General features: G+C 38.5%; 1 protein-coding gene across 1 annotated transcript; it reads right to left on the reverse strand.

Annotated features, from left to right (window-relative positions):
* Positions 1–1,501: 1,501 nt before the first annotated feature.
* On the reverse strand, positions 1,502–11,064 carry LOC110918803 (protein NRT1/ PTR FAMILY 8.3). The gene is made up of 5 exons (XM_022163086.2): positions 10,577–11,064; positions 4,997–5,099; positions 4,695–4,912; positions 3,320–3,876; positions 1,502–2,500 (listed from the first exon to the last, which is right to left on the reverse strand). Exons 1-5 carry the CDS (start codon positions 10,625–10,627, stop codon positions 1,678–1,680), a joined length of 1,752 nt encoding a protein of 583 aa, XP_022018778.1. The 5' UTR covers positions 10,628–11,064; the 3' UTR covers positions 1,502–1,677.
* Positions 11,065–11,368: the final 304 nt, after the last annotated feature.

An 11,368-nucleotide genomic window follows, 5' to 3' on the forward strand; every position in this document is an offset into this window, starting at 1 on the left:
AATATATTTTTCATGTTCTCTTTTGGACAACTTGTACTAAGACCGTAGCGTAAGCCCAAACCGGCAGTAATGATTCACTTTATATTCAATGGTCTGGTTTTGATTTTCAAGAATCAAAAACCGTTACTAACGGTTTGACTCATGCTTTGTTATGTACGAACCAATGTTATATGCATGGGAGTAGCATAGTGTCCCGCTCCCCTGAATTTTTCGCTCAGTAGTGGAGAGTATGTAGTTTTCGTATAGAAATTTTTGGGTATACACGTTTTTGACCCCCCGGTTTTTATAGAACTTTTTAGTCGAGCTCAGGCTCAGCTCAGCTCGTTTGCATCCCTAAAAAACATAATCATAAGAAGACTAGGTTATTCTCATTCCTGTATCAGTCATCTATGCAAACATTGCAACCAGGGGCGGAACCAAGCCCAGCCCAAGGTGGGCGGGCGCACCCCCGGGCAAAAAAAAAAATTTAGTGTTATGTTCCGTCGAAAATTCTGTCCGCAACCCTTGGAATTTTTCGACCGCACCCTTGAAATTTTTCGTCCGCACCCCTTAGGTAAAAAGTGTTATCAATTTATATTTTAAATTATTTTTTAGTAAACTCTTATTTTTTTTAAAAAAAAAAAGTACTACCTAAATTATATAACTTTTAATACCTAACTAACTAAACCCAAATACCCATACCTTTACCCACTTATAATTTCTAACTAGCTAGCCCACTAAGTCTTAGCCTATTAACCAAACCCAACAATATTTCAAACTATAATAAAATAATTAAAGCCCAAAGCCTTTAGAAATTCTCTCCCGCTCTCTCTCACTCTCTTGCGTCCTTGCACTGCCAACGAACAACATCACCCAGCGACAACAGTCCAGCAGCCGACGACCATCGTAATCAGCCACCATACCACCGTCGTTTGACACCAAATCTAACCGGAATTCGAACACGGGTAAGTTTCTTTGTTATTTTGATGATTTTGGTTGATATTATAGGAGAAAAAAGGGTAATAAAGTTGTTAAATAGGTTTGAAATTTTGTGTGTTTTGACGTTATTTATGGTTGTTTAGATGATTTTTAGGGTGATTATGTTGTTTATATATATTTTTAGGGTGATTACAACTTAGGTTATGATTTCCAGGGCTTGAATAGTTGAAAATTAAAATTAAAATTGAAACATTATGTTATGGAGCGATGAACTAATGTTATATAGAGAAAGAATTGCTTAAGAAATTAGTTTTAAATAATGTTTTGGATAGATTTCAAAAAATGAAAACCCGTAGGGCGTCGACATTTTAATTATGTTTGTAACAAGGTTTGACATGTTTTTGATGATTATATAAATTTAGTTTGATGTTCGTTTGTTTTACATGACCCGACCTGGCCCGATCCGATACGAACCGATTTTTTTTACTTATATACCTAGGGCCTAAAATTTTTAAAAATGTTCCGCACTCTCATGGAAAAATTCCTGAGTCCGCCACTGATTGCAACATCAACACCAACCACATTGTTAGGATAATAACTAGACAAGTTACCGTGTAAATCGCTTAATCGTTTCGACTTTGTATCAGTCATAAACAGAATCATATCCACATGTATCATAGCAAACGAAAGAGGAAGGGGGGGGGGGGGGGGGGTTGCTAGATTACAATATCAACAAACTATGTACCGACATCAAGCTTCTCAAGACGCAGCCTTGGACTTGTACACCTTCGCACATACGATATAAACGAGCATGTTCAACCCGCTAAGCCCAGCCAAAAGCCAAAAGAAGTAATCGAGATGGCCTTCGTTCAAATTATCCGGTATCCAACCGGGCTTCCCACCGCGCGCAGTAAAATACGTAACCATCGTCAAAATAAACGAACTCAAATAATTCCCCAACGCAGTGGTCAGCAACGAGAGCGCGCTACACAAGCTACGCATGGCATCAGGTGACTGATCGTAAAAGAACTCGAGCTGCCCGATGAAGAAAAACACTTCAGCAGCACCTAGAAAGATATACTGCGGTGCTTGCCAGAAGACACTAATCGGTACCGCAACGTTTTCGTTCGACAAATCAAGAGATTTCGCGAGATCAAGACGCTTTATTTCAACCAAAGCCGCAGCCGCCATGCAAAATACCGAGAGAAAAAGACCGATACCCATTCGTTGCAGTTCGGAAAAGCCTCGTCCCTTACCTGTGAATTTCCTTGCGATTGGTACGATGATTCTGTCGTAAACCGGGACCCAGAAGATGACACTGATGACGTCAAAAGTTGAAAGAGAAGCTGCAGGCAGTGTGAATGACCCGATTGTCGTGTCCATTGCCATTCCTTGCTCCACAAACATTGTCGACATTTGTGCGTAAACTGCTGAAAACACGATTCCTGTTGCCCAAATTGGAAACATCCGGATTAAGATTTTGAGTTCTTCTACTTGTGTTACGGTGCATAGCTTCCATGAATTCGAGTAGTTTCCATTTTCGTGTGCGGTTGATGACACCACTGCAGCTTTATCAAGAAACCTGCAAAGAAAAAATTAAAAAAAAAATAAATTTCAATATATAATTAAGAGTTAATTGCACGGATGGTCCCTGTGTTTTACGTGTTTTCACATTCAGTCCCCACCTTTTGAAAATAGCAGGTATGCTCCCTATGGTTTGTTATTTTGTTACTCGGATAGTCCCCTGAGTAGATGTCAGTTAGTTTCGAAATAGCAGGTATGCTCCCTATGGTTTGTCATTTTGTTACTCGGATAGTCCCCTGAGTAAATGTCAGGGGACTATCCGAGTAACAAGATGACAAACCATAGGGAGCATACCTGCTATTTCCAAAAGGTGGGGACTAAACGTGAAAAAAAGTGAAACCACAGGGACCATCCGGGCAATTAACTCTATAATTAACTTTGAAACGAGTAAAATGGCTTTTTCGTCCCTGAGGTTTGGGCAGTTTTGCGACTTCGTCCAAAGGTTTGTTTTTTAGCATCTGGATCCGAAAGGTTTAAAATCTTGTCATTTTCATCCGGTTCGTTAGCTCCATCCATTATCCTCCATTAAGTCAGGGGTATTTTCGTCTTTTTTGTTGACTTAAATGCCAATTCGGTGTTTTTTCCTCTGTGTACAAGCATTTAGCATAACGTAATTGCCCTTTAAGTTAACAAAAAAAGACGGAAATGCCCCTGACTTAACGAAGAAACATGGATGAAGTTAACGAGCCAGATGAAAATGGCAAGATTTCAAACCTTTTGATCCGGATGCGAAAAAACAAACCTTTGGGCGAAAGTCACAAAACTGGCCAAACCTCAGGGACGAAAATGGCATTTTATCCCAATTCGAGAAAATTACTTGAGCTCATCAGTATGCAAGATTTTCCGACTACCGCCAATCGCCGACAACTTATCAGGCGTTTCAAACAACAAAGAGCTGTCATCAGGGACCGGCACGTTTCTTTTGTGAAATGACGCAACCAAAACCTGACACATTCGGGTAATCGGGCTTCCCCCGGGTTTCTGAAACCTATAAAGAGGTGTTCCGATAAAGAAACTAAAGATAGCAACGCCCATGAAGAATGCCGGAATTCCAAACCCTAATCCCCATCCTTTGTTTTCTTGAATCCAAACAATATAAGTAGACGAGACCAACGCCCCAAGATTGATTGAAAAGTAAAACCAATTGAAGAACGATCCCTTTTTCACACGCTCCTTTGGATCAGTGTCGTCAAACTGATCCGCACCGAATGATGAAACGCATGGTTTGATTCCACCGGTTCCGAGTGCGATCAAGTAAAGCCCGGTAAAGAAAACAGCATATTGTACAGGGGTAGCTGAAGGACAAATAGCATCGACACATTCGACGGGTATCAAAGAGGGTACTGAAGCCGAAAGAGTCAATGTGCACATTCCCTGTAAACAAAAAGTTCGATAATTTCAGCAATGAGTAAATTACGTTTTTGGCCCCTGTGGTTATATCACTTTTACTATATTAGCCCAAAATAAGAATTTTTAACATATCTGTCCCCATGGTCTCTATAACTAACCATTTTGGCCCCTAAGTCTAGAGATCACGGGGGCCAAAATGGTTAGTTATAGAGACCATGGGGGCCAAAATGGTTAGACTTACAGGCTAAAATGGTTAGTTATAGAGACCATGGGGGCAGATATGTTAAAAATTCTTATTTTGGGCTAATATAGTAAAAGTGATATAACCACAGGGGCCAAAAACATAATTTACTCTTCAGCAATTGGTTACAAGAAATTATAATTTAGACGTAATTGCGGTTTTTAAGTAAGTTTTAAGTTTAATATATATCAATTTGCGGGAAAAAAATTTAAATGTAATTGTATTATAACATAATTTAAAAAGAGAAACTGACATAAAATTTTATAATTTAAATGTAATTGTATTATAACATAATTTAAAAAGAGAAACTGACATAAGATTTTATAATTTAAATGTAATTGCATTATATATTTGTGTTTTTTAAATAAGTTTTAATTTTAATATATCAATTTGTGGAAAAAAAACACAAAAATTCGGGTTGAACGGGTCGTGTTCGGGTCAACCCGGGAATATTCGTATCGTGTTCGGATTCATATGTGTGACACGATTTTTGGGTTCGGGTTCGGGTTCGCCTAAAATTTTCGGGTCCAGGTCGGGTTGAACCCGCCAACCCGCGAACACGACCCGTTTAGCACCCCTAGGTTAAAGACTTGATCATTACAATGAAATATATAATAGAGAAGATGGCGATAGTCCAATATCTTCCCCAATACGCGTCTGCCAACACAGCACCGATAAGAGGAGTGAGGTAGCACGTTCCTTGCCACGTGGTAACGTTGGTTGCAGCAACGGCGTTTCCTTGATGCAACTTTTTGGTAAGGTAGCTGACTAGATTAGTAGATATCCCGTAATAGGCTAAGCGTTCACAACACTCGTTACCTGTTTTCAACTCGAAACCGTTAAGAAAAAGACTGCATGAAACTTTTTTGTCAAATGTAAATGTTGTGAAACCAGTAGGAGTACCGAGTATAAAGGGGCAAGCTCTCCAGTTCCCAGTATTGCTTTTCAAAACAGGTTGCCCCTTAATGTCGACTGACCCGTCTCCTGTATACAGGCTGCTCTCACCCTACAAAAAAAAAAAAAAAAAAGATGTAAAGCAAACAGTGCATATTACAAAAGTAACATTTGAAAGCATTCACATCCCTTCCATCTTTTTTACCCTGTAATTTCACTAAAAACAACTACATTTTCTCTCTCCTTTCAGTTAAATAATATTTTTTATAGTTTTATCGTTACCTTTTCTCTCACCTCCACTCACAACCAGTTTCAAAATATATTAAAAAATTATAGAGGGAGAACAGTGTCCCCTCAAATTTACAGATGAACAGTGGCGGATCCAGCCAGTTTTTTCACTGGGTTCCTTTTTCCAAATCATACAAGGTTTACACTACAAAAAAACGTTTTTTTTTTCCAAATCATACAAGGTTTACACTACAAAAAAACGTTTTTTTCCAAATCGACTGGGTTCCTCAGAACCCGTAAAAAGGCTCTAAATCCGCCCCTGCAGATGAACAGTAACATTTTCTCTCTCCTCTACTCAAAACCACTTCTAACTAGCTACAATCACTTTTCATAATATAAAAGTTCCCTCTCATAGTTGTCCATAGCGAATAGCGGACGATAGCGACAAGCTACATATATGCTACATAGGGATAGCGATGAAATAGTAGACGCTTTTTCATGTTTAGCGACACGCTAGAAGAAAATTTAAGATATATTTTATATGTATATTTTATTAAAATATAAAAAAAAACAAAAATCTCGCTATTTGTCGCTAAATACTATATAGCGCCATCAATTCGCTTCGCTACATAGTGCGCTAAAGTGCTCGCTACGGGCACTATTGACATCTATGGACCCTCTCAAGGTCCTAGATCAAATTCCCTCTAGCAGAGGTCTCACTATCTCACTGGTTTTCTTCCTTTGACCCCCTTGAAGGTTGCTGCAAGTTGTGTTTTACCTGATGCCATTAGTTAGCAGGGAATTGGTGGGGCCCCATGAGTTTCCCGGTAACCGGTTCTTATGGTTACCAAAAACAGGCCCGAGATCTATTTGTGGATCGTAAACCTTTGTTCCTAGAGTGCTACATTAGTGGAATATTGTACATGATTGATATCTTCCATATTTAACGTGTGAACTACAATGAGATCAATTGTTTTCGTCTATTTTGTTTGATTTGATCTTGTTTTGTTTACGATATACTATATTCCTTAGCACTGTATAACATATTGTTTTAAGTTTTCACCTTTTTTGTGCAATCTTAATGCCATATTATTCCGATTTGTTCTTTCTTGCCGATTCCGAAACTTTTATTGGCCTCTGCAAGCTCTCAAAGCTCTAATGGCTTTTCCTTATCAGATTTTGGGCTTAATATATATTAACTAAAGAGTAAAATGCACGGATAGTCCCTGTGGTTTGTTGAAATTTCACCTTTAGTCCCCAACTTTTCAAAATTACACTCTTAGTCCCTGTGGTTTGACAAGTTGTTGCTCGGATAGTCCCCAAAGCGGATGGAGGTTAGTTTTTCTGGTTAAGTGGGTGTGAAATGACAAGGACTATCCGAGTAACAACTTGTCAAACCACAGGGACTATCCGAGTAACAACTTGTCAAACCACAGGGACTATCCGAGTAACAACTTGTCAAACCACAGGGACTATCCGAGTAACAACTTGTCAAACCACAGGGACTATCCGGGTAACCTTCATCCGCTTTGGGGACTATCCGAGTAACAACTTATCAAACCACAAGGACCAAGAGTGTAATTTTGAAAAGTTAGGGACTAAAGGTGAAATTTCACCAAACCACAGGGACTATCCGTGCATTTTACTCAATTTATTTTGTGTTCAACATTTAACAGTTTTAGTTTGAAGATAGTTCCCCCTATGACAAGAATCTATTTTTTTATATTCAAATATTCAATCATTTATCGCATTAGATCACTACCCGGATTCAGATTTTTGAACACTTCTATTGCTAAATCTGCATTAAACTCGGAGTAAGCATTTATATTTTCTGTATCTTAAGGGTGTTGGATACTTGGATCTGCCTTAAAAAGGTGATTATGCTAATCAACTGTAATAAAATAGACCGCAAAAGATAATGTTTGGAATTCTTTTCTGTGAAGTTGTGATAATAATCCGACCCCGAAGCCTAGGCGCTTAGAAAACAAGGGTATTTTTGAATAAGGCGCATAGTATAAAATACCTTTTTTAGAGGTTTTAGAGATGTTTTAAGCTTGTTTAGGGATGCTTTAGTGTGTTTCAGGGTTGTTTAGGACTTGTTTATGGCTCATTTAGGATGTTTTAGGGGTTTCAGGCGACTTTTAGCCTGAAACTGTGCCTCGGCGCCTAGAGGCACACCTCACCGATTGCAGCGTGCGCCTCGCTGCCCCTAAATCCCTAGCTTCTTTCGATTAGCGTTTCATACCAATGTATTCGATATTTCTTTTCAAAACTAACATGCTTGCAAAGATGCAATCATGCAAAAGACAAATACTCTAGTGCAGATAGGGCTGTTCATTTTTCTCCAAAACCCGAAACCCGACCCAAATTCAAAGCCACCTGAACCTGAATTAGCGAATACTCGAAAAACCTGAACCCACCCAACCCGAACTTTAAATAGTTCGGTTATCGGGCAACTTTTTCCCGGACAAAAACCTGAACAACCCGACCCGAAAAACCCGAAACCCGAACATTTATTGTTTTTTTATATAGAAGTGTTTAGATTTGGAGTCTTTGGTAGATGGAACATTAAGTTTTGGGACTTTTAAATATTAAAAATAGCATATTGTCAGGCTATACGGTATGGGGGTCGGCCCCGGCCCGTCGCGGGTCGGCGACGGTCCAAACACCGTGCCGCCCCCATACGTCGCCGTCCTCAGCGTCCCTTTTCGGACGTTCTCGACGAAGCAAAATGTTGTGGGCCCCTCCATATGACCGTTTGAAATATTAATAAAAAAAAAAAAAAATAACGGCTAGTTTTCAAATAAACACCCATTTCAATACCATTTTTATAAATACTCACACCCTTAACCCCTATTTTCACCACTTTTCACCCACTACCACCCCATCTCTCTCACATTTTATAAACCACTCATTTCTTTTTATAAAAAGTCTTCATATTTTGCATCATTTTTTACCCGCTTCCACACCATTTCTCGCTAAAAAATTATCATGGCTTCACCCGTTTCTTCAATTTCCTCAATTTCATCAATGTCTTCATCGTCTTCGTCCGAGTGGTATTCATCATCTTCGGAAGAGGATGTTATTATGCACAACATGATTATGAACGCGGCTCAAGTGTTCATGTCGGCCGCTGAAGGGTCGTCCCAACCGCTAACCAGACGAGCAAAATATAATCGAGACCAAGAAGGTATTTTAATTTTTTTTGTATGTTTTAAAATGTATGTTTTTTTTGTATGTTTTAAAATGTATGTTTTAATTAGTTTCATTTATTTTTTGTTCTAAATTTATAGCCGGCCACGATAAACTAGTTGCTGATTATTTTGCCGACGAACCCGTGTACCCAGCAGAGATTTTTCGACGTCGTTTCCGCATGAGTCGTCAACTGTTCTTACGTATTGCAGGCGACATGGCACAGTCTGATCCGTTTTTTACATTGCGAAACGATGCTAGAGGGCAAAGGGGGTTCAGCAATTTACAAAAATGTACGTCGGCCATTCGCCAACTTGCGTACGGTTACGCACCAGATGCATTAGACGAGTACATTAGGATGTCTGACAGAACCGCACGTCGTTGTTTGTACAAGTTTTGCCAATGGGTTGTCAAATTGTATAGCAAGCGATACCTGCGGAAACCGAACGCAAGCGACGTACAAAAATTATATCAGGCACACGAACAGAGACATGGTTTCCCAGGAATGCTCGGGAGCATTGATTGCATGCACTGGCAGTGGCAGAGTTGCCCGGTTGCATGGCAAGGTCAGTATACTAGGGGAGATCAGGGACATCCGACTATCATTTTAGAGGCTGTTGCGTCACAGGATCTCTGGATATGGCATGCTTTTTTTGGTCTACCCGGTTCACTCAACGACCTCAACATCATATACCAGTCCCAGATTTTTGATGATGTAGTGGCGGGTACAGGTCCAGACACAAGCTTTACGGTTTCAGGGGTGGAGTACAGGCGAGGTTACTACCTAGCCGATGGGATATACCCAACGTACTCGACAATTGTTAAAACTGTCCCGCACCCGACCGACGACAAACGGAAAAAATTTGCAAAGTTTCAGGAGGGCGCAAGAAAAGATATTGAACGGGCTTTTGGTGTTCTACAAAAAAAATGGCACATCATTTCTATTCCAGCACGTTCGCAAACACCAAGGAGGTTACGACACATTATGTACGCTTGTATCATCCTTCATAACATGATCATTGAAGACGAAGGGAGAGCGATATGCGATTACGACGAAAACGCGTCTACTGGAAATTCTGTTCCAGTTAGTGAGGAAGAACAAGATTTGAACGCCTTCGCTCTACGTAACGAGTTCACACATCACAACCTACAAGCGGACTTGGTGGAGCATATTTGGAACAACGCTGAAAACGAACCCGCCCACCACATGGAAGACGACGACTAGTAGCTTATTTTAGTATGTTAGGATATTTGTACGTTTTTTTTTTAACTTTAGGTTTTTAAGTTTATGTTTTTTTTAGTTTATTTTTTTTTAAGTTTAATTTTTTTTTATGTTTATGTAATGTTTTATAATATTAATTAAAATATTTTATTACTTTATTTGTTAAATGTTTAAAAAAAGATGGAGATTTAAAAAAAAAATATATATAAAAGTGGTGGAGGATGATGACTAGGACCATCCTCCCATGCCCCCTAGTTTTGGAGGATGATCCATCCTTGGGAGGACTATGATGTGGCGCCTACGTGGCGGATCATCCTCCAAGGATGGTCCATCACCATACCATGTAGTCTCAACTAATCTTTGAACTTTGATGATATTTTTAAAATAGCAAATATGAATTTTGATGATATTTTGTAAAAAAAAAAATTATTTTCATTTTACATCTAACCCGAAAACCGAATAACCCGTCCCGAACTAACCCAAACCCGACTAACTCGAACTTTAAAATTGGTTGGTTATCGAGTCAATTTTTCCCGGAGAAAAACCCAAACAACCCGACTCAAAGCCGGAAGAAAAAACCCGATGAACACCCCTAGCTGCAGAAACTGTTAACTGCTCCTCTATCATGAACAATTAACCCTACTTTATAACAAAAATTATCACAAATCAAAATACCTAAATTGCAAAATCCAAACCTATATTTGAAAAATCATGTAAATTACTTCAAAATTAACGAAAGATATAATCATATATGATCGTTAACCATACGTCCATACTAATCAGCAAATATCCAATCAATTTCATCTCAAGTTTCGAGAATCGAACGGCTAAGATGAGTAACCGAAATCGATGCCGTAAGATTCGAAGAAATAGTTCGACATAATCGATTTAAGAAAGATTGAATTGAAAGTAAAAACTAGTTTGAGAGTAGTAATAATAATAATAACCTCGGTGAGTGCATCTTCCAAGAGCAATGCTTCTTCTTCGTGACTACCCATCAGATCAGAAGTTTCAAAGGAGACGTGATTCAGGTGTTTGTGTTTGTGTTTGAGTAGCACAAAAGATTCAACAAATACAGCGAGGCAAGTAGATATTATAGGAACAAGGTGTGTCACATCATAGATATTAAACTTTAGATAAAAACAAATGTGTGAATATTTGTAATTGCAACTCTATATTTTAATTTAGAACCTTATAAATTCTAATTTAGAACCCAAATATGGAATAATATAAGATTGATTAAGAAAAGGTGCTTGTTATTTTGTTTTGAAACTGATTAGATAATGTAGAATATTGGGTTATAGTTATGAATTATTAAGAAACTAGTATCTAGGATTCGCGTTTTAGAGCGGGATTATTAAGCCGAACAAAAGGTGATATAAAATGATGAATCAGGCACACATGTTACGACGTGTAACTCGCGATTATTAAACTGAGTAAAATGTAGAAAAGATTAAGTAAGTTGATGTAGGACGCGCGAGTTTCGACGGAGCTGTTCAACTGTAAAAAAAAATAGACGTTAAAACTTTGAACAACAAATTTGTAAAAGATGTAAAGTACAAGAGACCAATGTTAAAAATAGAAAAATGTTGGGGTTAAAAATAAAAAAAAATGTTTGTGACAGATATGTAAAAGATGAAAACTATGGGGTTAAAAGTGTGAAAGATGAAAACTATGGGGCTATGTAAAAGAAATAAACTATTGAGGTGAAAGTATAAAAGATAAAAAGTAAAAGGGTT

This window comes from Helianthus annuus, chromosome 16 (assembly GCF_002127325.2).
Source record: "Helianthus annuus cultivar XRQ/B chromosome 16, HanXRQr2.0-SUNRISE, whole genome shotgun sequence".
NCBI lineage: Eukaryota > Viridiplantae > Streptophyta > Magnoliopsida > Asterales > Asteraceae > Helianthus > Helianthus annuus.

Bases quoted from the DNA above. Each gene is read 5' to 3' on its own strand.
- LOC110918803 (XM_022163086.2), bottom strand. From the start codon at position 10,627: ATGGGTAGTCACGAAGAAGAAGCATTGCTCTTGGAAGATGCACTCACC. The intron at 4,913-4,996 runs GTACTCCTACTG...AGTTGAAAACAG, and splicing joins AGCTTGCCCCTTTATACTCG to GTAACGAGTGTTGTGAACGC. The intron at 2,501-3,319 runs GTAATTTTCTCG...TTTTCTTTGCAG, and splicing joins TTGCATACTGATGAGCTCAA to GTTTCTTGATAAAGCTGCAG.